Source organism: Pelobates fuscus, chromosome 7 (assembly GCF_036172605.1).
Source record: "Pelobates fuscus isolate aPelFus1 chromosome 7, aPelFus1.pri, whole genome shotgun sequence".
Lineage (NCBI taxonomy): Eukaryota > Metazoa > Chordata > Amphibia > Anura > Pelobatidae > Pelobates > Pelobates fuscus.
This window is the reverse complement of record NC_086323.1, coordinates 6,297,503-6,323,110: the sequence shown is the minus strand read 5'-3', so window position 1 is coordinate 6,323,110 and position 25,608 is coordinate 6,297,503. Positions and strand designations below refer to the sequence as shown.

Here is a 25,608-nt window from a genome sequence, read left to right as displayed (position 1 = left end):
CAGCTATGAAGAAAGGTTAACAAATTTAAACCTATTTAGTTTAGAAAAAAAATATATTTGTATAATGATAACATTATACAAATATATTCGGGGCCAATACAAACCATTGTGTGGAAATCTATTCACAAACCGGACTTTACATAGGACACGAGGTCATGCGTTTAGACTGGAAGAAAGAAGATTTCGTCTAAGGCAAAGGAAAGGTTTTTTTTTACTGTGAGAACAATCAGGATGTGGAATTCTCTGCCTGAAGAAGTGGTTTTATCAGAGTACATACAGATGTTCAAACAGCTACTAGATGCATAATTGCAAAAACAGAATATTCAAGGATATAATCTTTCAATGTAACTGCTTGATCCGAGGATAAATCTGACTGCCATTCTGGCGTCAAGAAGGACTTTTTTTTCCCAACTTGTTGCAAAATTGTGCTTCAAACTGTTTTTTTTGCCTTCTTTTGGATCAACCGCAAAAAAAACAAATGTGAGGAAGGCTGAACTTGATGGACGCAAGTCTCTTTTCAGCTATGTAACTATGTAACTGTCAGGTCATATCTATCGGCATCAACTTTTCCCAGGCATTTCCGCATAAACGGAGCGCAGCCACGCCCCCTACTCTGACGCGGTCTCCTCACGCTACATAACGAGACCGCGCCAGATTCAAAATGCTGGATTAATGAAGAGACTTTCACCAAGTTCCTCTGACCGGCTCCAACAACTACAAACTAAAGATACGTGTACCGAACCGGACTGGACATCGTTAACCTACCTTCTCCACTCCTCGACCTCAGACTGAACAGGACCTCTGCTTGCTTCATAAGGATTTCCTCTTGTTGGATTTTTCTAGTGCCATAATATCCTTCTTTAGAACAGGTGCCCCAAATTGCACAGCATATTCAATATGTGGTCTTACCAGTGATTTATAAAGAGGCAAAATGATATCCTCGTCCCGAGAATGAATGCCCTTTTTCATGCATGACAATACCTTACTGGCCTTGGCCACTGCTGATTGACATTGCACCTAAAGAGCATTGGATCTATCTTCCACTGAACGCTGAGTTTCACTTGGGTAAATTCAGGGCCGGCGCCACCTGTAAGTCGCCCTAGGCAGCCGCCTAGGGCGCAACTTAGCAGGGGGCGCCGGATCCCTGTCCCCGCTGCGCCTCCTCATGCTGCGCCGCCTGAGCGCTTTTACAAGCCTCAGGCGGCGCAGCACTGCTGCATGGAGGGCAGCCAGGTTTGAGTGACCGGCAGGAGGGAAGCGCAGAGCGCTCCCTCCTGCTGGTCTCTCCATGTAGTGTGGCCAGGCGGCGCGGAACGCGGCACAGGAACCTCTGTTTCCTGTACCCGGCCACCGGCGGAATGACAGGAAGTGCTCACTCCATTACACCTAAGACCTGTCCCCTTAAGGTGCTTAGGTGCAGTAGTTTTCCGGACGTATGGGACAATTGTTTCTCATATGTCCCTTCCTACCGCAGTATAAACATGGGCCTACTTTTCTCCTATATTGTCTTTCTGCTTCCGACAGTCTAGTGACCCCTAACTGCATGGGTTCGGGTTCGGACTGTACAGGAATTTCAGGGACAATAGGTCTAGAGAAACAGGGTGCTAAATGCATACTCATGCATCTGGTCTTGTTTCTAGTAGTCTCTCTGGTTCTCAATCTATTATCAATCTGCATGACAAAAGTGATAAATTCATTAGGCTTTGGCGGCAATCTCATCTAGCATAGTTTCAGATAATCCCTTTTTGAATGCAGAGATTAACCCACTATTAGTCCAGTCTACCTCAGAAGCTAGGGTACGGAATTCTATGGCATATTCCGAGATAGACCGGTTCCCTTGTCTGATGTGCATCAGGGCAGTAGAGGCATCATCCTCTCTGCCTAATTGGTCAAACGTAAGTTTGAATTCAGTAAGGAACTCCTGGTAATTGTGTGCCACACTCCTATTACTCTCCCATAATGGATTGGCCCAAGCTAAAGCTTTAACTTTTAACTGATTCATCAGGTAACCAATTTTAGCTATATCTGTGGGAAAAGATCCTGGTGAGACCTCAAAATTTGGTTAAGAAATCCTCAGCATTCTTGAATATTACCATCAAAATGCAGGGGAGGAGATAGGGAGATAGTAGGTGCCTTGTGTACTATAGGTGGAGGTACATAAGGCGGAGGTGAGCCCGTAGGTTGCAGGTGCGCTGTTCGGGTAAGAAGCGTACTGAAGGCCTGGGCAAATTGATCCATGCGGTGATCATTAACCTCCAGTTTCCTATCGCAAGCAGCTATGTGCTTACACAATTCTACAGGATCTATGGCCATGTCGTAATGTCAGGATTACAGAATGATCCAGCACGTAGAATTGTGTAACACAGAGAACTGATAGGTAACGTATACCGGACCTTAGAATGGCCGGACTAACGTATCAAAGAATAGTCACAACGATAAGGAAAAGCCAGGGGTCAGGGATGCCAGAAAACAGGGACAAGTCAAATAACCAGAATAACCAGAATCAATAACGCGCTCTCGGACAACCACAAGGGAAACCACGACAGGGTACTGAGCAAGAGGAGAACTGGGACTATCCAGCCTGTGGATCTGATTGGTTGTAACCGACCTTTGACCCCAAAGGTAGTTACCAAGTTCCTATTTGCAAGATTGCTGCTCAGCACAAACCCTCCTGTGGATTGATTGCTGCTCGGAACAACTTTTCCTGTCAGGACAGTAATTTTGATCGGCACAACTTTTCCTGTCAGAACAGTAAATGCCATTAATCACATTTTTATGTGCGAAATACGTGACAAAGAGACACTATTGGCTCAGAATGCTGTAACCCCCGAAGCCTATGGAAGGAAATTCAGCGGATTACGAAAAGGCCAAATGGGCATTTCGGATGCACCGGGCGGACCAAAATTTAAAACAAGGGTGTCAAGCCGACGCCATAAAATTTATACTATTGGAGCAATTTTTCAAACACACACCACCAGAGGTCCAAGACTTGGTCCGAGATTGGAAGCCGCTCGTCTAGCCAGTGAATTTCAGGATGGCAGAAGAACCAAATCCAGCAGAGGACATCCACCATTTCAACCCACCTATCATGCACAGCTAGCTCCACTACCGAATCGACCACCTCTATCGGCACACACACCAGCACAGGTACTGTTCCGGATGACCGGGTCGATATGCCATGGGTGCAATCAACCGGGACACTTTAAGAACAATTGTCCCCTTTGGAATCGAGGAGGATGGGACCGTCCCTAATCTCAACCATCTCGGGCAGCAGCCCATTGTTATGAAGCAGAGCATCGGACTATGCCAAGTTGCAACGAGGAACAAGGGACAATACTACATGAAGTGAAACCAATACAAGCAGCTGGTGACAACCAGGAGTATCACAGGCAACGGAAGGGTATGATCCGCTTCTGTATCGACTACCGCAAGCTCACAGACCGGACAGTTACCTATCCTATGCCCAGGATAAATGAGTTGTTAGACCGCATGGCCGGGGGGAATTACTTGACCACCATAGACTTGTGCAAGGGATATTGGCATATCCTCCTCGATCTGGAGGCCATTCCTAAGTCAGCATTCATCACCCCATTTGGTCTGTACCAATTCAAGGTCATGTCGTTCGGGATGAAGAATGCCTTTACCTCAGTGTGGATTCGGCTACATTTCATGGATCTGAGCACTATTTGGACAACTTGGGCGCTCAGATCCTGCCGATCCAGGAATAGAATATATGTGGTTCCTTTATGTTTTATTTGTGTTTTGGAGGTTTTACTTGTTGTACCTCGATTGCCTGGGAGATAATTAATTTAAGCCAAAGCAAACTCACTTATCTCGACACGGAGACGACTGGGCGTGTTTACTGCTGGGGGTCATGTATATAACCAGGCGACTTGACCTCAATAAAACCAGTTATTTTGTACCCTTCATTAAGCCTTGACTGATGTTTGGGTATGCGAGAGAACGCTATATTCACTGGAACCCTGTGGGAATCGGGAGAGTTTTAGAACAAACGTACCACTCCGAGTACAGGCGGTTCATCACATGAAGCTCCTAGAAAAGAGGGACAGTTTGATTTGAGACCAAAATATGGACTGTCCCTCCTAAATAAAGACACTTGGGAGATATATTTCAAGGACATGATAGAATAAAAAAGGAACAAAGAAAGACAAACTGGAGAGATAGTGGATTCCAGAAGATGAAGCTTGGTTGCTTCATCTAAGTGTTGCTTCTAAGTGTGTGTGTGGTTGGAGATATTCTGGAGAGTTTTACAGAAGCTTCAACTGTCTAAGAGCTGTGCTAAGAGTTATTTTTTACTGTTACAGGTAAGATTCATCTGTAGGAAAAGGTTACTGACTGCACAAGGTAAGATTCATCTGTAGGAAAAGGTTACTGACTGCACAAGGTAAGATTCATCTGTAGGAAAAGGTTACTGACTGCACAAGGTTTGATTTCCTGTTGGTAATTATAAGGCATTTGATTGGATTAGGTAGCTACTTGCTATTGATTGCTATTTAAATTAGCTATTGTTTGCTAATAAGCAGAGGCCTACCCAGGTATTAAACATTCCTAGTGGGAGGTGATTTTAGGAGTATATAAGGGTAGTTGTCATTAGCTTGGCTAATAGAGCTTGGTTGCTTCATCTAAGTGTTGCTTCTAAGTGTGTGTGTGGTTGGAGATATTCTGGAGAGTTTTACAGAAGCTTCAACTGTCTAAGAGCTGTGCTAAGAGTTCTTTTTTACTGTTACAGGTAAGATTCATCTGTAGGAAAAGGTTACTGACTGCACAAGGTTTGATTTCCTGTTGGTAATTATAAGGCATTTGATTGGATTAGGTAGCTACTTGCTATTGATTGCTATTTAAATTAGCTATTGTTTGCTAATAAGCAGAGGCCTACCCAGGTGTTAAACATTCCTAGTGGGAGGTGATTTTAGGAGTATATAAGGGTAGTTGTCATTAGCTTGGCTAATAGAGCTTGGTTGCTTCATCTAAGTGTTGCTTCTAAGTGTGTGTGGTTGGAGATATTCTGGAGAGTGTTGCTTCTAAGTGTGTGTGTGGTTGGAGATATTCTGGAGAGTGTTGCTTCTAAGTGTGTGTGTGGTTGGAGATATTCTGGAGATAACCTGGAGGTAATCCGAGGTATTCAGGAGGATAAATAAAAAGTTAAGGTTTGTTTGATTTAAATTATTCACCTCATTGGAATGGCAGACTTAGTTCAGTGTAATAGTTGCTTTGCATTTGTTTCACGTTCCACTTTTTGGAGGTTTGGTTGTTGTCTAATCTGTAGACAGTTCTCTATTTTGCGGCAGGAGATTGTATTTTTGAAGTCTGAGATTTGTAAATTATCTGGTAAACAAACTCAGGCTGGAACTGCTGCAAAGCCACTGCCGCAGAGACATACTAGGAATGGCAGATGGATTACTGTAGGATCTGGTAGACTTGGAGTTGTGGATAAAAGGCATATTGCACAGTCTGTTGCTCTACATAATTCATTTTCTGCACTTTCAGAGTGTAGTGGTGTCGTGGAGAGAGGCACTGAGGCTAGTGGTGTTGTGCAGAGAGGCACTGAGGCTAGTGATGTTGTGCAGAGAGGCACTGAGGCTAGTGGTGTTGTGCAGAGAGGCACTGAGGCTAGTGGTGTTGTGCAGAGAGGCACTGAGGCTAGTGGTGTTGTGAAGAGAGGCATTGAGGCTAGTGGTGTTGTGAAGAGAGGCATTGAGGCTAGTGGTGTTGTGAAGAGAGGCATTGAGGCTAGTGGTGTTGTGCAGAGAGGCACTGAGGCTAGTGGTGTTGTGCAGAGAGGCTTGAAGACTATGGTGAGGCCTAATAGAAAGTAGTTGTTGGTGGGGGATTCCATCATAAGAGGTGTGGAGATGGACAATGGTGGTCTTGTGAGGTGTCTTCCCGGAGCTACTGCTCACAGAGACAGGAGACGTATAGGTAATATTGTTAAGCAAGCAAAGCAGGAAGGGGAATTGGATGTACTTGTCCATTTAGGGACAAATGACTTGGCTTGCAATGAGGTTTCAGAGGTTAAGGAAGTTTTTAGTGTTTTTGCCAATGATATACGGCAGGTTGCTTCCACATTGTCATTCTCTGAAGTTCTGCCTGTGCATAACACTCAGAATGACAGGCGGATGCGTATTAGGGACTTTAACTTGTGGCTTGGTGAATGGTGTCGAGAGCAAGGATTTGGCTTTATTGCTCATGGTAGCTCTGTTTGGAATGGAAATAAACTGTACAAAAAAGATGGTTTGCATCTTTCTCAAAAGGGAACAAATGTTCTCAGTGAGCAGTTCAGAGGTTTTGCTAGGATGTATTTAAACTAGGAGGGGGGGGCAAAAGGGTGATAAAACATCAATCCAATTGTCCCCCAAAAAAAGGACAGAAGGTGCCTGTAGCAAGTGTGTTAAAAAATGATAAGCTTAGAGTCATGTCTACAAATGCTCGCAGTTTAGGGAATAAGATCCATGAACTTGTGGCAATAATGGCAACTGATAGTGTAGATTTAGTCGCTGTTACTGAGACATGGTATAATGAGAAAAATGACTGGGACATAGCAATACCAGGGTATTCTTTATATAGAAAAGACAGGGAAGGTAAGAAAGGGGGAGGGGTGGCCCTGTATGTAAAGAATAGCATAAAATCTAGCCTAATAAAGGTTAGTGAGGCAAACATAGAGTCAGTTTGGGTTACGTTAGAATTTGGTAATCACACAGTAACTCGTGTAGGTGTGATTTATAGGCCCCCAGGACAAATTGAAGAGTTAGATAATCTACTAGTTGAAGAAATAGCTAAAATGACAATGAAGGGGGAAGTTATCATCATGGGTGACTTTAATCTTCCTGATATAAATTGGAAAACAAAAATAGCTACTTGTGCCAGGAGCACACATATTCTAAACTCCCTACTGGGATTGTCTCTAAAACAAGTCGTTGAGGAGCCAACTCGTAAAGAGGCCATACTAGATTTAGTGTTAACAAATGGAGATTTGGTATCAGATATTACTGTAGGTGAAAGTTTAGGATCCAGTGATCATCAGTCAGTGTGGTTTAATATAAGAACAGTGACTGAGTCACACACCACACAAAAACAAAAGTTTTAGACTTTAGAAAAACAGACTTTTCCAAAATTAGAATATGTGTAAAGGAGTCATTATCAGACTGGAGCAATTTAAATGGAGTCCAAAAGAAATGGGATTATTTAAAAGTTGCACTACTGAAGGCAACAGAAAATTGCATTAGGCTTGTCAGTAAAAGCAAAAAATTCAAGAAACCACTGTGGTACTCCACAGATGTAGCCAAAATAGTAAAAAACAAAAAGTTAGCATTTAGTAATTATAAAAAAAACCAGAGTGAGGAAGACAGAATGACCTATAAGATTAGGCAGAAAGAGGCTAAGCAAGTTATAAGAGCTTCCAAATCACACACAGAAGAGAAAATAGCACAGTCAGTAAAAAAGGGGGACAAAACCTTTTTTAGATACATAAATGAGAAAAGAAAAGTAAAACAAGGATTAGTTAGATTAAAAACAAAAGAAGGAAGGTATGTAGATGAGGATAAAGGTCTAGCTGACTGCCTCAATGAATATTTTTGTTCGGTATTTACAGATGAAAATGAAGGAAAGGGACCTCAGTTAAGAAAAAGGATAAATGAGTCATTTATTACACGTGAGTTTACAGAGGAAGAGGTTCTATTTCAACTGTCAAAAGTAAAGACAAATAAGTCAATGGGACCTGATGGAATACACCCAAAACTATTAAAAGAGCTTAGTGGTGTACTAGCAAAACCATTAACAGATTTATTTAACCAATCATTGATAACAGGAGTAGTCCCAGAAGATTGGAAGTTAGCGAATGTTGTGCCCATTCACAAGAAAGGTAATAGGGAGGAGTCGGGCAACTATAGGCCAGTAAGCCTAACTTCAGTAGTGGGGAAAGTGATGGAAACCATGTTAAAGGATAGGATTGTTGAACATCTAAAAACACATGGATTTCAAGATCAGAGACAACATGGGTTTACTTCAGGGAGATCATGCCAAACTAATCTTATTGATTTTTTTGATTGGGTAACTAAAATTATAGATCAGGGTGGTGCAGTAGACATTGCTTACCTCGATTTCAGTAAGGCTTTTGACACTGTTGCACATAGAAGGCTTATCAACAAACTACAATCTTTGAGTTTGGATTCCAATATTGTTGAATGGGTAAGGCAGTGGCTGAGTGACAGGCAACAGAGGGTTGTAGTCAATGGAGTATATTCGAAGCTTGGGCTTGTCACCAGTGGGGTACCTCAGGGATCTGTACTTGGACCCATTCTCTTTAATATTTTTATTAGTGATATTGCAGAAGGTCTTGATGGTAAGGTGTGTCTTTTTGCGGATGATACTAAGATATGTAACAGGGTTGATGTTCCAGGAGGGATAAGCCAAATGGAAAATGATTTAGGTAGACTAGAAAAATGGTCAGAGTTGTGGCAACTGACATTTAATGTGGATAAGTGCAAGATAATGCATCTTGGACGTAAAAACCCAAGGGCAGAGTACAGAATATTTGATAGAGTCCTAACCTCAACATCTGAGGAAAGGGATTTAGGGGTGATTATTTCTGATGACTTAAAGGTAGGCAGACAATGTAATAGAGCAGCAGGAAATGCTAGCAGAATGCTTGGTTGTATAGGGAGAGGTATTAGCAGTAGAAAGAGGGAAGTGCTCATGCCATTTGTTACAAATCGCTATTTGTAACTGGCCCTTTAAATGGAAAATTGCCCTGCTTCCTTGGATTGTGGAGAAGCCTATTTGCCAGCCTCCTTCCTCATGACTATGGCCCCTGGAAGATTGTGCCCCTGATAATGTATTAACTTTTATTGGGTGTGTATGGCCCTTTAAGAACCGTCTGGGGACATCTTGTAACTTTGGTGAACAATGTCCCTTTAAGACTATGTCCCCAGACCTGTAAAATAACTTGCCCCTGGCTCTCTCCCACTTGGTTCAGTACATAGGGCTTACTGAACCAAGTACCACACAGGCGGACCACCCAGAAGTTAAAGTGTGCAGGCAATTTACCTCCCAGGCTGTGAGGTTACTGCAGGTTAATTGCCGAGCGCTGGGTGGCCGCCATTCGGCAGCCGAACACGTGGCGGCGGCCATTTTAGTCATTCGAATGCGGTCAGCGGTGTATGCTAAAGATTCTGTGGAACTAAAATCGGCTACACATTTTGCCGAACACCGCTGACCCTTACCTTCTCCCATACTGAACTTGCAGCTCCAGAGACTAAGTCCCGTTCGAAATGGGACTTAGTCGTTTTTCGGCATGAAATTGGCCGGCTGCACAGCCCAAATCTATGGAACTGTTTTGGGCAGGAAATTGTGCTTGCGGTCGGTCATAAAGGACTTCCAGCTAACTTTTGATCCACTGGAGGGATTTGGCTGATTTTTGGAAGTGTTTATGTTTGATGTATGCTGAGTCTGAATATGCAACTTTTATTGAAATTGAATGTATGGTTTTAAAGTTACAGTGTGTATGTGAAAACTGTATTTTTACTGTATGTAATAATTGGTTTAACTGTTTATCTGAGGGGAGGGAACCTGTGGGCTGTACTATGCTGTTATTGGTTAATTTCATCCTCCCCCTGGGAGTGTCCTGTGTGTACCTTATCCTAATAAAAAGCAGGCTGGGTGTTCCAGTCCTCAGACCTCTTCTGACCCTCAATACGTAGCCGTGTCTCGTTATTGGAGGGAACTGCTATATCACACTGGGGATTGCTATGCGCTGCATATTCCCCTGAGCTCTTAATCACTTAGCTCTTGTAAGAGCTTGTTCCGGATACGCTCTCCTGGAGGAGAGGTCTTCCCCACACGGTCCTGGAGGACAGAAGCCGATCCAGGGTGGAAGGAAGACGGCGCGGCTCCAGTTAAGCTACGGCGGTTGTGGAGCCTGCGGTGGTTGTGGTGTTGTCTGCAGTGCTTGGAGTCCTCTGAGAGCGCTAGGAGCATCCATCAACGGAGGGTACTCGGTCGGAGTACACGGAGCTCCGTTACACCATTGTACAGAACACTGGTGAGACCTCCCTTGGAGCACTGTACACAGTACTGGAAACCCTATCTTCAGAAGGATATTGATACCTTAGAGAGAGTTCAAAGAAGGGCTACTAAACTGGTTCATGGATTGCAGGATAAAACTTACCAGGAAAGGTTAAAGGATCTTAACATGTATAGCATGGAGGAAAGACGAGACAGGGGGGATATGATAGAAACATTTAAATACATAAAGGGAATCAACACAGTAAAGGAGGAGACTATATTTAAAAGAAGAAAAACTACCACAACAAGAGGACATAGTCTTAAATTAGAGGGACAAAGGTTTAAAAATAATATCAGGAAGTATTACTTTACTGAGAGGGTAGTGGATGCATGGAATAGCCTTCCAGCTGAAGTGGTAGAGGTTAACACAGTAAAGGAGTTTAAGCATGCGTGGGATAGGCATAAGGCTATCCTAACTATAAGATAAGGCCAGGGACTAATGAAAGTATTTAGAAAACTGGGCAGACTAGATGGGCCGAATGGTTCTTATCTGCCGTCACATTCTATGTTTCTATGTTTCTATGTTTCTATGAATGAACTGACAAACTCACCTTCCCGATTTCAGCCGAGGACAGGGCGATGGTGTAAATTTGACTCTTACTGGTACTAACCAGCACTGTCTCCTCCGAGGGGCTCAGACACATGTGCAGCACCTCCTGCAGCTCGGACTGGCTGGGATCACTGCTGTGCTCGTCCTGCGGAATCTGCCAACAACAAATATGATAAAAACTCTCCGCACCCCACGTACTGCTCCATCCACCCCCAGGAAATCGACTCACTCTGATATCGTGGCTCCTTTTGTAAAGTTCTTTGTCTTCCACCTTCTCAAACATGCAGACCTTGCCTGGACCAGCCGAGCACAGGAATCCCTTGGAATAGGGCAGGATGGCATGTATCTGGACAGAGGATAATGCACTGGCAGAAACTGACCTGTTAAAAGAAGAAAAAGCAATGAAGAATATCTAAAGAAACAATAGAAAATAAATGGCACTGTAGGAGGGGAATGGCACGGTAGGAGGCTGTTACGAGATGTGTATGGCAAAGGAGGTGAATGGCACAGGAAGTGGCTGGTAGAAAAGGGGAATGGTACAAGAGGTGAATGGCACAGGATGGAAATGGCACAGGAGGTAAATGGCACGAAATGAGAATGGCACAGGAGGTGAATAACACAAGAAGGGGATAGTAGAGGAGGTGAATGGCACAATAGGGGACTGGTAGAGGAGGTGGATGGTACAGGAGGGGAATGGCATGATAGGGGAATGGCACATGAGATTAATGACAAAGAAGGGGCTGGTACAGGAGGGGAATGGCACAGGAGGGTACTGGCACAAGATTTGAATGGTACAAGAGGTGAATGGCATGGGAAGGGTGCTGGCATGAGAGGTGAATGGCACAGAAGGGGGCTGTTACAGTAGAGGAATGACACAGAAGGGGGTTGGCATGAAAGGTGAATGGCAAAGAAGGGGTCTGATACAGGAGAGGAATGACACAGAAGGGGGGTTGGCATGAAAGATGAATGGCAAAGAAGGGGGCTGACACAGGAGGGAGCTGGCACTGGAGAAGGACAGCATCCCAGATTTGCTCCACTGTCTATAATGTAAAGCTGCATTGTAAAACTGGGAGATATATGGGGAGTATGTATAATGTTTTCACTGTGGTTCTTGCTTTATAAATAGGTTTTAAAGCACTGAATGAGATCACTTGTTATATGTAAGCAGAATAATGTCCATATTCCAAAGTCCGCCGTGATGGAAACAATTATTATTATTATATATAAAGGGCCAACAAATTCCGTAGTGCTGTACAATGTGTGGACTAACAGAAATGTAATTGTAACCAGACAAGTTGGACGCACAGGAAACTGAGGGGTTGAGGGCCTGCTCAGTGAGTTTACATGTTAGAGGGAGTGGGGTATAGTGACACAGTAACAGAGAGATTGAGGGCCCAGCTCAGTGAGTTTACATGCTAGAGGGAGTGGGGTATAGTGACACAGTAACAGAGGGATTGAGGGCCCTGCTCAGTGAGTTTACATGTTAGAGGAAATGGGGTATAGTGACACAGTAACAGAGGGATTGAGGGCCCTGCTCAGTGAGTTTACATGTTAGAGGGAGTGGGGTATAGTGACACAGTAACAGAGGGACTGAGGCCCTGCTCAGTGAGTTTACATGCTAGAGGGAGTGGGGTATAGTGACACAGTAACAGAGGGATTGAGGGCCCTGCTCAGTGAGTTTACATGTTAGAGGAAATGGGGTATAGTGACACAGTAACAGAGGGATTGAGGTCCTGCTCAGTGAGCTTACATGTTAGAGGGAGTGGGGTATAGTGACAGTAACAGAGGGATTGAGGGCTCTCCTCAGTGAGCTTACATGTTAGAGGAAGTGGGGTATAGTGACACAGTAACAGAGAGATTGAGGGCTCTCCTCAGTGAGCTTACATGTTAGAGGGAGTGGGGTATAGTGACACAGTAACAGAGGGATTAAGGGCCCTGCTCAGTGAGCTTACATGTTAGAGGGAGTGGGGTATAGTGACACGGTAACAGAGGGATTGAGGGCCTGCTCAATGAGTTTACATGTTAGAGGGAGTGGGGTATAGTGACACAGTAACAGAGGGATTGGGGGCCCTGCTCTGTGAGTTTACATGCTAGAGGGAGTGGGGTATAGTGACACAGTAACAGAGGGATTGAGGGCCCTTCTCAGTGAGTTTACATGCTAGAGGGAGTGGGGTATAGTGACACAGTAACAGAGGGATTGAGGGCCCTGCTCAGTGAGTTTACATGTTAGAGGGAGTGGGGTATAGTGACACAGTAACAGAGGGATTGAGGGCCCTGCTCAGTGAGTGTACATGTTAGAGGGAGTGGGGTGTAGTGACACAGTAACAGAGGGATTGAGGCCCTGCTCAATGAGCTTACATGTTAGAGGGAGTGGTGTGTAGTGACACAGTAACAGAGGGATTGAGGCCCTGCTCAGTGAGTTTACATGTTAGAGGGAGTGGGGTATAGTGACACAGTAACAGAGTGTCAGGATCGGGACAGGGATCCAACACGCAGAGTACGAACAGGAGAGATGTACGTATACCGGACCTTAGAATGGCCGGACTAACGTACGGAGAAAGCAGAGAATAGTCAGAGACAAGCCGGGTCGAGAGAACGAGAGGACAGGTAAGCGAGAGACAAGCCGAGGTCAAAGGATACAAGAGGTAAACAGGAACGATAGTACAAGCCGAGTCAAAACCAAATAGGACGATAAACATAAGAGCACTGAGGAACCAGACAAGCTAGAACCACGACAGGGCAATGAGCCATTACACACTTCCCTCTTTTATACCCTGGTTCTCTAAATCATGACTCCGCCCTTGCCGAGCCCTGATTCGTTGTTCCGAACCAGATTGACAGGTCGGGATGTGATTGCCGTCATGACGTCGGCTCCTGAGCGTCGTGTCATAAAAGGAAGTGGGATTCTCGCGGCCGGCGTGGGAATGACTATGAGAGCTGTGAGGATTGGAAGAACCAGCCCCGCTGAGAGAACGGACGTCGGGAAGTCTAACCTCCTCCGAGGTAGAGACTTCAGGTACCCTGACACAGAGGGAGTGAGGGCCTGCTCAGTGAGCTTACATGTTAGAGGGAGTGGAGTATAGTGAGAGTAACAGAGGGATTGAGGGCCCTGCTCAGTGAGTTTACATGTTAGAGGGAATGGGGTATAGTGACACAGTAACAGAGGGATTGAGGGCCTGCTCAGTGAGTTTACATGTTAGAGGGAGTGGGGTATAGTGACACAGTAACAGAGGGATTGAGGGCCCTGCTCAGTGAGTTTACATGCTAGAGGGAGTGGGGTATAGTGACACAGTAACAGAGGGATTGAGGGCCTGCTCAGTGAGTTTACATGTTAGAGGGAGTGGGGTATAGTGACACAGTAACAGAGGGATTGAGGGCCTGCTCAGTGAGTTTACATGTTAGAGGGAGTGGGGTATAGTGACACAGTAACAGAGGGATTGAGGGCCCTGCTCAGTGAGTTTACATGCTAGAGGGAGTGGGGTATAGTGACACAGTAACAGAGGGATTGAGGGCCTGCTCAGTGAGTTTACATGTTAGAGGGAGTGGGGTATAGTGACACAGTAACAGAGGGATTGAGGGCCTGCTCAGTGAGCTTACATGTTAGAGGGAGTGGAGTATAGTGAGAGTAACAGAGGGATTGAGGGCCCTGCTCAGTGAGTTTACATGTAAGAGGGAATGGGGTATAGTGACACAGTAACAGAGGGATTGAGGGCCTGCTCAGTGAGTTTACATGTTAGAGGGAGTGGGGTATAGTGATACAGTAACAGAGGGATTGAGGGCCCTGCTCAGTGAGTTTACAGGCTAGAGGGAGTGGGGTATAGTGACACAGTAACAGAGGGATTGAGGGCCTGCTCAGTGAGCTTACATGTTAGAGGGAGTGGAGTATAGTGAGAGTAACAGAGGGATTGAGGGCCCTGCTCAGTGAGTTTACATGTAAGAGGGAATGGGGTATAGTGACACAGTAACAGAGGGATTGAGGGCCTGCTCAGTGAGTTTACATGTTAGAGGGAGTGGGGTATAGTGATACAGTAACAGAGGGATTGAGGGCCCTTCTCAGTGAGTTTACATGCTAGAGGGAGTGGGGTATAGTGATACAGTAACAGAGGGATTGAGGGCCCTGCTCAGTGAGTTTACATGTTAGAGGGAGTGGGGTATAGTGCCACAGTAACAGAGGGATTGAGGGCCCTGCTCAGTGAGTTTACATGTTAGAGGGAGTGGGGTATAGTGACACAGTAACAGAGGGATTGAGGGCCCTGCTCAGTGAGTTTACATGCTAGAGGGAGTGGGGTATAGTGACACAGTAACAGAGGGATTGAGGGCCCTGCTCAGTGAGTTTACATGTTAGAGGGAGTGGGGTATAATGACACAGTAACAGAGGGATTGAGGGCCCTGCTCAGTGAGTTTACATGTTAGAGGGAGTGGGGGTATAGTGACACAGTAACAGAGGGATTGAGGGCCCTGCTCAGTGAGTTTATATGTTAGAGGGAGTGGGGTATAGTGACACAGTAACAGAGGGATTGAGGGCCCTGCTCAGTGAGTTTACATGTTAGAGGGAGTGGGGTATAGTGACACAGTAACAGAGGGATTGAGGGCCCTGCTCAGTGAGTTTACATGTTAGAGGGAGTGGGGTATAGTGACACAAAGGGTAGAGTAGAAAAGTAGGTTGTTAGAATAATGTCAGCTTGTTTCTGCTGTTTTCTGCATTGGAAGTAACTCAATGTTTAACTTTAAAAATGCAAGTTTTAAATACAACACAAAAGTAAATTAAATAAACAGCAACTATCGTATTTGTGTAAGAAAATGACAGATATTTTTTTATAAATAACTAATGTACATTCTATACAGCGCCGAATCGAGTCAAGCTATGGAGGGATAAAATGATAAAATGATTATATAAAATAATATTAAATAGAACAAATGCTTATAGAGATGCGATTCTCTATGTTTGGACCTTGTATTAATTCAAATTTCCAGCAAGGACAATATTAAACTGGTTGGCTGCATGGAATTTGCTTAAAGGACCACTATAGTGCCACGGTCTCTAGGTCCCCCCCCCCCCCCCCACCCTTAGGGTCCCCCTCCCTCCGGGCTCTAGGGTGAGGAATGGGTTAAACACATACCTTTTCTCCACCGCCGGGCTTCCTCGGCGGTGGGGCCTCTCTGCCTCCTGTCATCGGCTGAATGCGCATGCGTGGCACGAGCCGCGCACGCATTCAGCCAGTCCATAGGAAAGCATTCTCAATGCTTTCCTATGGACGCTGGCGTCTTCTCACTGTGAAAATCACAGTGAGAAGCACGGAAGCGCCTCTAGCGGCTGTCAATGAGACAGCAACTAGAGGCTGGATTAACCTATAGGTAAACATAGGAGTTTCTCTGAAACTGCTATGTTTACAGCAGAAAGGGTTAATCCTAGATGGACCTGGCACCCAGACCACTTCATTAAGCTGAAGTGGTCTGGGTGCCTATAGTGGTCCTTTAATGAAACTTCATCTTTCTAAAAAGATACAAAGAAAATAGTATAAATAAATATACCGCCCATCCACGGAACGATCATCAAATCTTTCGCCCTCCTTCAGCGCAGTTTTTCCACTGATAATATACTCCCATCGAACATCACCAGATTCAAAGAGGCAAAGCTTTCCAGTGTCCGTTCCACAGATAATTCTATCCTCGGAGAGCCATGCGTGGCACAGGAAGTTCTGAGTATCCACTTTCTGGAAGTTAGTCTGTTTGAGGCTTCCCCCAATGTAGCAAAATATCTTAAAAACCTTACGGCCTGTGGCACAGATCTGTGAGTTATCCTGGGGGTTAAAGCTCACCTAGAAGAGATATCAATAAATACTTTGTGTCATTTTATAGTCTTTTCATGTTCTGCTCCCAAAGACCTCGATTTAATATCTTTCTAAATGATTTATTACAGAATGTGCCACTAAAGTCTCTGGGAATTTTAGTAGATACATAATTTAGACAATAAACACCTTCAATTATTTCAATATAATGTAACGCAACTGATTATTAAAGGATCACTATAAGGTCAGGAACACAAACATGTATTCCTGACCCTAGTGTGTTAAAACCACTATCTAGCCCCCCTGGGTCCCTCATGCCTCCATAAATATAGCAAAATCTTACTTTTATTCAAGCGTGAAACTGTAGCTCTGCATGCTGTTTAACTCAGAATAGTCAATCGTCATAGCCTGTCTGCTGACATCAGCAGAAGTGGTGGCCTGATCCAATCAAAATGCTTCCCCATAGGATTGGCTGAGCCTGACAAGGTGGCAGAGCCAGCACAATTCAAACACAGCCCTGGCCAATCAGCATCTCCTCATAGAGATGAATTGAATCAATGAATCTCTATGAGGAAGGTTCAGTGTCTGCATGCAGAGGGAGGAGATAATGAATGTTTGGATGCATTTTAGGCAGCCATGACCCAGGAAGGATCTCTAACAGCTATCTGAGGAGTGGCCAGTGAAGTTATCACTAGGCTGTAATGTAAACACTGCATTTTCTCTGAAAAGACAGTGTTTACAGCAAAAAGCCTGAAGGTAATGATTCTACTCACCAGAACAAATTCAATAATCTGTAGTTGTTCTGGTGACTATAGTGTCCCTAAAAAAAGGGAATCATGACATGTCACACACGTCACATGTCCTTAAGGGGTTAAATAAACCTGGTTAGTTCTACAGACTCTGCTCTACTACAAACTATGTTAAAATACAGAGCATATATATTCAGAACAATCCAATGATATATTAATTTAAAAATACACAAAGGGGTAACATCTACCAACTAGCGCCTGGGTGACCAATAATATTAGCAGAGCATCATGGGATTTGGAGTTCTGCGAGAGCTCTGCTGTAAGATAATAGATGCAGACTTTGAATTGCGAGCGGTGACTTGCCTGGTAAATGGGATTCTTCTGGCTGTCTGTTTTTACGGTTGCCATTACTTTCTGCTTTTCCCACATCCAGAAGATAATTTTCCATTCTGGGGAACCCAGCTGGGCCACCAGGTACTTGGAGTCCGGGGAGAATGCAATGCTGACAAATTCATGGGCTGTGAAGTCAGGTGTACTAAGGACTTTGTGCTTTTTGAAGGGCACAGAGGCTAGTTCGTAGATTGTGATTGTCGCCTTTTCCTGAACCTCCTCAGACATGGCAAGGTAATGGCGATTTGGGCTGATGGCCAGGGCTTGCATTCCCAGACTCTTCTCTGATCCTGAATAAAATAAGAACCAATCAGGTGACTCTGCACGGTGTAATACATTTGTGCTGGTGCAAAACAAACACAGGGAACAATAAAGGAGAAATGGACAAGCATTACAGAACAAAAGACAACATGGATATAGTTTTACTTATTAACAAAAGATAAAGTGCAAGGTGAGATCCGTGAAGGAATCTATATTTCCCCTAGAGTTATGGAAAGGCATATAACATTTAATCCTACGGGGAGTACATGTTGTGTGCAACAAAAAAAAAAAAACCCCGGTGTTTAGTTATGGGCCCCTGGGGTGGAGTATTTGGAGAGCAGGGTGGGCCGGTGCTCCACTCCGCTGTTTATTGTTTTTTTTGAGAGACATAAGTCCAGACCAGGTATTCGGGCTGTCTCCAACCTATTGCTCAGCTGGAGGCAATCAGGTACAGCAGTGGGAATAAAACCCCTTCCTGCTAGGCGGGTAAAGAGGGATTGCTGGTTTCCTCCCTGGGAGCAGGTAGGAGAGACGCTGTTCTCTCCTGTGAGAGAGTCAAGGTTGGCTTGGAGCACTGGGAGTGCAGAGAGTCAAGACTTAAGGCTGGCTTGGTGCACTGGGAGTGCAGAGAGTCAATGTGACTGAGCACTGGAGTGCAGGAAAAGTTAATGTGGAACAAGGTTGGCGAAACCTATGTTTTTGTTAGTTTAGAACCCTTGGAAGATGGGGAATAATAACAACGTTAGTGCTCAGATGAGCTAAGATTTGATTTAAAGGGAAATCTGTTTAGGTTATTGTGACGACAGCAATCTCGCCACATTGCATTGGAGAAGCCTGGTTGCCCGCCAAAGCCATGCTGGCAGGGGTTTTAAAAGATACTTTACTAACTTTTGAACCCCTGGTCTGATGCATGCCATTTTTTAATATGTTGTTCCACTGAATGGATTGATTGTAGATATGTATTTTTATGTGAATGTGATGTATGGTTTTAGAGTTATGAAAGTTGGGTAGAAAGTATGTTTTAACTATATGTATAATTGAGTTTCCTCTCAGGATAAGGGGAGGGAATATGGGGGATGTAACTGATGTGTGAGTGGTTGTTTTATACCTCCCTGTGGGCGGACCTGTATTTGTAACAACTGCAATAAAAATCAAAGGCTGGGTGTGCCAGCACCTCAGTTCTTCTTGACCCTTCAAAACGTAGCCTCGTCTCGTTCTTGAAAGGGAATTATATTGGATTGTTACTCTGCTCTTTTTACAGCTGAACCTGACTCTCTCTCTGGACCTCGTGGATGGGATTATATCAGCTTTACTTTTACTTTTACACAGCAGCTTGCCAGGGAAAAGGACGTCTCCAACGGCTGATACCCTCTCACTACCTGGGTAGCCGTTACAGTTATTTTGTGTTGTGTTGCTGCCACCTGAGAAGACTTTTAAATAAAGGGCCTGAATTAAACTGCAACCAAAAGACTGTGCATGTTGTTTTACCCTAGAGGACCGTGGAACTGGCAAACAAGGATCACAATCCGAACAAGCGCATGAACCACCCTGGAGCTTGTTAACACCTATTAACAACTTGGAAGGTTTCTCACCTCGGTGTTCTAATTGTTCGTCTGCGTGGCTGCAATTCCTATGGACAACCACGTGGTGGCGGCCATCTTGTTCGCATGAACGCAGGCAGCGGTGTTTGGGCATGAATCTCATGGAACTAAAATCGGACACAGAAACTCCCGAACACCGCTAGACTTCCATCATCGCCTGCGTTTGATTCTCTTCAACTTAGAAGGGCGCTGTTCGGTGGAATCGTTCGTCTGGATGAGGGGAACAAGCTCCAGGGTAAGAATTTGTTCGGTAGTTTGTTTGTTTCAAACTACCGAACTAGACCGACCGCAAGCCCTGATTCTCTGGAACTGTTCTGGGCATGGGACCATGCTTGCGGTCGGTCAAATAAATGACTCCCAGGAAATCCTGAACCCCTGAACTGATCTGGATGATTTTTGGATATGTTGGTCACCCAGATCAGGGCTATCAGGGGATGTAACACTTGTATATATATTATGTGTTTTTGGGGTACTTTGGTGGTTTTATAAAAATGTGTTTTTTCTGCCTGGAGATAGAGTTAATACAGTATCTGATCCAATTATCTCACAGGCAGAGGGGAGGGATTGAAAAATAAGGTGGTTTGTGGAAACGGCAACGTCATGGGCTGACAGTCACAGCGCCATGACACGTGGCTCAGCCATGTCTGGTGGTTTGTGGAAACGGCAACGCCATGGGCTGACAGTCACAGCGCCATGACACGTGGCTCAGCCATGTCTGGTGGTTTGTGGAAACGGCAATGTCTTGGGCTGACAGTCACAGCGCCATGACACGTGGCTCAGCCATGTCTGGTGGTTTGTGGAGACGGCAATGTCTTGGGCTGACAGTCACAGCGCCATGACACGTGGCTCAGCCATGTCTGGTGGTTTGTGGAGACGGCAATGTCTTGGGCTGACAGTCACAGCGCCATGACACGTGGCTCAGCCATGTCTGGTGGTTTGTGGAAACGGCAACGTCATGGGCTGACAGTCACAGCGCCATGACACGTGGCTCAGCCATGTCTGGTGGTTTGTGGAAACGGCAACGCCATGGGCTGACAGTCACAGCGCCATGACACGTGGCTCAGCCATGTCTGGTGGTTTGTGGAAACGGCAATGTCTTGGGCTGACAGTCACAGCGCCATGACACGTGGCTCAGCCATGTCTGGTGGTTTGTGGAGACGGCAATGTCTTGGGCTGACAGTCACAGCGCCATGACACGTGGCTCAGCCATGTCTGGTGGTTTGTGGAGACGGCAATGTCTTGGGCTGACAGTCACAGCGCCATGACACGTGGCTCAGCCATGTCTGGTGGTTTGTGGAAACGGCAACGTCATGGGCTGACAGTCACAGCGCCATGACACGTGGCTCAGCCATGTCTGGTGGTTTGTGGAAACGGCAACGCCATGGGCTGACAGTCACAGCGCCATGACACGTGGCTCAGCCATGTCTGGTGGTTTGTGGAAACGGCAATGTCTTGGGCTGACAGTCACAGCGCCATGACACGTGGCTCAGCCATGTCTGGTGGTTTGTGGAGACGGCAATGTCTTGGGCTGACAGTCACAGCGCCATGACACGTGGCTCAGCCATGTCTGGTGGTTTGTGGAGACGGCAATGTCTTGGGCTGACAGTCACAGCGCCATAACACGTGGCTCAGCCATGTCTGGAGGTTTGTGGAGACGGCAATGTCTTGGGCTGACAGTCACAGCGCCATGACACGTGGCTCAGCCATGTCTGGTGGTTTGTGGAGACGGCAATGTCTTGGGCTGACAGTCACAGCGCCATGACACGTGGCTCAGCCATGTCTGGAGGTTTGTGGAAACGGCAATGTCTTGGGCTGACAGTCACAGCGCCATGACACGTGGCTCAGCCATGTCTGGTGGTTTGTGGAGACGGCAATGTCTTGGACTGACAGTCACAGCGCCATGACACGTGGCTCAGCCATGTCTGGATGTTTGTGGAGACGGCAATGTCTTGGGCTGACAGTCACAGCGCCATGACACGTGGCTCAGCCATGTCTGGTGGTTTGTGGAGACGGCAATGTCTTGGGCTGACAGTCACAGCGCCATGACACGTGGCTCAGCCATGTCTGGAGGTTTGTGGAAACAGCAATGTCTTGGGCTGACAGTCACAGCGCCATGACACGTGGCTCAGCCATGTCTGGAGGTTTGTGGAAACGGCAATGTCTTGGGCTGACAGTCAAAGCGCCATGACACGTGGCTCAGCCATGTCTGGAGGTTTGTGGAGACGGCAATGTCTTGGGCTGACAGTCACAGCGCCATGACACGTGGCTCAGCAATGTCTGGAGGTTTGTGGAGACGGTAATGTCTTGGGCTGACAGTCACAGCGCCATGACACGTGGGTCAGCCATGTCTGGAGGTTTGTGGAAACGGCAATGTCTTGGGGTGACAGTCACAGCGCCATGACACGTGGCTCAGCCATGTCTGGAGGTTTGTGGAAACGGCAATGTCTTGGGCTGACAGTCACAGCGCCATGACACGTGGCTCAGCCATGTCTGGTGGTTTGTGGAAACGGCAATGTCTTGGGCTGACAGTCACAGCGCCATGACACGTGGCTCAGCCATGTCTGGTGGTTTGTGGAGACGGCAATGTCTTGGGCTGACAGTCACAGCGCCATGACACGTGGCTCAGCCATGTCTGGAGGTTTGTGGAGACGACAATGTCTTGGGCTGACAGTCACAGCGCCATGACACGTGGCTCAGCCATGTCTGGTGGTTTGTGAAGACGGCAATGTCTTGGGCTGACAGTCACAGCGCCATGACACGTGGCTCAGCCATGTCTGGAGGTTTGTGGAAACGGCAATGTCTTGGGCTGACAGTCACAGCGCCATGACACGTGGCTCAGCCATGTCTGGTGGTTTGTGGAGACGGCAATGTCTTGGGCTGACAGTCACAGCGCCATGACACGTGGCTCAGCCATGTCTGGAGGTTTGTGGAAACGGCATTGTCTTGGGCTGACAGTCACAGCGCCATGACACGTGGCTCAGCCATGTCTGGAGGTTTGTGGAAACGGCAATGTCTTGGGGTGACAGTCACAGCGCCATGACACGTGGCTCAGCCATGTCTGGAGGTTTGTGGAGACGGCAATGTCTTGGGCTGACAGTCACAGCGCCATGACTCGTGGGTCAGCCATGTCTGGAGGTTTGTGGAGACGGCAATGTCTTGGGCTGACAGTCACAGCGCCATGACACGTGGCTCAGCCATGTCTGGAGGTTTGTGGAAACGGCAATGTCTTGGGCTGACAGTCACAGCGCCATGACACGTGGCTCAGCCATGTCTGGAGGTTTGTGGAGACGGCAATGTCTTGGGCTGACAGTCACAGCGCCATGACACGTGGCTCAGCAATGTCTGGTGGTTTGTGGAAACGGCAATGTCTTGGGCTGACAGTCACAGCGCCATGACACGTGGCTCAGCCATGTCTGGTGGTTTGTGGAAACGGCAATGTCTTGGGCTGACAGTCACAGCGCCATGACACGTGGCTCAGCCATGTCTGGTGGTTTGTGGAAACGGCCCACAACCAGTCACTGGTTCTCCCGGTTATGTTTACAAGAAACCGAGAAAAAGGGGGGTGTACTAGCGCTATTTTAGTGGATGTGATATAGGTGAACAAGCTGCTTCAACACCAAATTCTTATCTTTAAACAATAGTGAAACAGTGGATACAAGGTGAAGCGCTGTATATTTTAAACAATGTGAAGTATAAAAAATAGGATAATACCTTAATTTCATACACAAAAGTCCATATGTGACATATATTACCTTGAGATAAAACACAAATAAAGACAAAAGTAGTGTATCCTGTGATATAAATAAATAGGTATAGAATGAAATAAATTTCCCACTCACACTTTTAAGAGCTAATGGATATAGCTCAATAAAATCGCTTGTAGGATCCGTAAAGAACTTGGAGATCACTTGTCTTCATGGAATTGGACTTTTTTAATGCCTAGTAAAGTGTTTTTAGAATGTTAAATATTTTTATGTAAATAAAGTATTTATATATATTTTTTAACACTACTGGCATTGTTCCTGCTACTTTTATTTTGCACAAAGAAGGATTGTGGTCCTTAACCACATACACTCCTGATCAGAGCCGACTTGGATGGCTCTGGGTTTGTAAGTACCCCTTTTGCTTTACCCTTTTATAGAATTTATATCTAAGGTACTGCACCATATACCTCTCCTGATTTTAGACACCAAGGAAGAGGAAGAACTCCCACCAAAAGAAGGGATTAGGATCGCCTTTACGGATCCTACAAGCGATTTTATTGAGCTATATCCATTAGCTCTTAAAAGTGTGAGTGGGAAATTTATTTCATTCTATACCTATTTATTTATATCACAGGATACACTACTTTTGTCTTTATTTGTGTTTTATCTCAAGGTACTATATGTCACATATGGACTTTTGTGTATGAAATTAAGGTATTATCCTATTTTTTATACTTCACATTGTTTAAAATATACAGCGCTTCACCTTGTATCCACTGTTTTACAAGAAACAGAGCCTATTTTACTTCTTACTCTGTCCTCCTTTTACTTCCCCAGTTATTTCTGCTCCTATTTTGCTTTCTCCATTCCCCTCTGTGAGCATTTTAAATAGTCGAAATAGTTGCTGTAGCGTGCTTCTCGTTAAACTTGATATGAAATTGTATATTGTATTGTTTAAAATACTACAGTTCTAGGTCTTGGATCTGTCACCTCCTCCCTCTCAACTCTGTGGGTCAGCCAAGCAAACGCTTTACCTTAAGATGTGTTATTAAAGTATAACTTCAAAACAGGAAACATTTCAAAAGGAAGCATGGCTGGTTTTAGAGCTTTCTTGCACAAAATTACATGTGACATGGGTTCAGCCTCGAGTGTCCCTTTAAATCAAGTGGGTTTTCTTAATCTCCTAATATGAGCATGGATAGGTCAATCAATGGCTTCTTGTATGTTGCCCACAATATGATTAAAATATGAAAATAAGGCACCTGTTAGACTTGACAACTCCTGCTTTCTGCCAGACACATCACTGTGCCACTCTCCTCTGAGTACCGTGCCAGGTAAACCGATCAATCAATTAATCGATCAGACTGTCAGAAAATATGATCTAGTGAGGCTTTGAAAGATTACACAGCCCGAGACGTGAATATTAGTGGTCTGGGAGATGGGCAATGCCTGCAACAATTTCACAACATGGCCACTAATAACAGGGCTACTGGGGCATTTAAAATACATGATTAACAACAAGTGAAGACACAAAGAGAGATAAATAATAATTAGCGTTACCTGGTATGAATTGCTGCCATTTCTGGTCTACATTATATTTGACGCAGTTATTCCCAGATGGGAAAACAATAGTATGTTCATCGAAGTAACAAATGTTGTTATTGACTTGAGATCGGAGGCCGAAGGTACAGTGAGCCTGAGCCACGATTGTGGACATGATGGGCAATCAGACCACTTATCTCTAGAAGAAAGAGCACAGGGTCAATTAATGATATGAAGCAAATGTTTTTATTTTAACTGACAGCAACTGTTATTTAGAGAGCGGCAGTTACTGTGTCTGCTAGTGACTGTTAGTGATCAGCGGCAGTTACTGTGTCTGATAGTGACTGTTAGTGATCAGCGGCAGTTACTGTGTCTGATAGTGACTGTTAGTGATCAGCGGAAGTTACTGTGTCTGATAGTGACTGTTAGTGATCAGCGGCAGTTACTGTGTCTGATAGTGACTGTTAGTGATCAGCGGCAGTTACTGTGTCTGATAGTGACTGTTAGTGATCAGCGGCAGTTACTGTGTCTGATAGTGACTGTTAGTGATCAGTGGCAGTTACTGTGTCTGATAGTGACTGTTAGTGATCAGCGGCAGTTACTGTGTCTGATAGTGATCATTGGCAGTTACTGTGTCTGATAGTGACTGTTAGTGATCAGCGGCAGTTACTGTGTCTGATAGTGACTGTTAGTGATCAGCGGCAGTTACTGTGTCTGATAGTGACTGTAAGCAATCAGCGGCAGTTACTGTGTCCGATAGTGACTGTTAGTGATCAGCAGCAGTTACTGTGTCTGATAGTGACTGTTAGAGATCAGCGGCAGTTACTGTGTCTGATAGTGACTGTTAGTGATCAGCGGCAGTTACTGTGTCTGATAGTGACTGTTAGTGATCAGCGGCAGGTACTGTGTCTGATAGTGACTGTTAGTGATCAGCGGCAGTTA

The 25,608-nt window shown here is 45.4% G+C and overlaps 1 protein-coding gene across 1 annotated transcript in view; it reads right to left on the bottom strand.

Annotated features, from left to right (window-relative positions):
- LOC134568930 (cilia- and flagella-associated protein 57-like) overlaps positions 1–24,841 on the bottom strand; it is a 171,607-nt gene extending 146,766 nt beyond the window's left edge. Inside the window, exons 1-5 of the mRNA XM_063427648.1 lie at positions 24,685–24,841; positions 17,532–17,848; positions 16,163–16,449; positions 10,860–11,010; positions 10,632–10,784 (exon numbers count right to left, since the gene is read on the bottom strand). Coding sequence (XP_063283718.1) covers positions 10,632–10,784; positions 10,860–11,010; positions 16,163–16,449; positions 17,532–17,848; positions 24,685–24,841 — 1,065 coding nt within the window. The remainder of the gene's footprint in view (positions 1–10,631; positions 10,785–10,859; positions 11,011–16,162; positions 16,450–17,531; positions 17,849–24,684) is intronic.
- Positions 24,842–25,608: the final 767 nt, after the last annotated feature.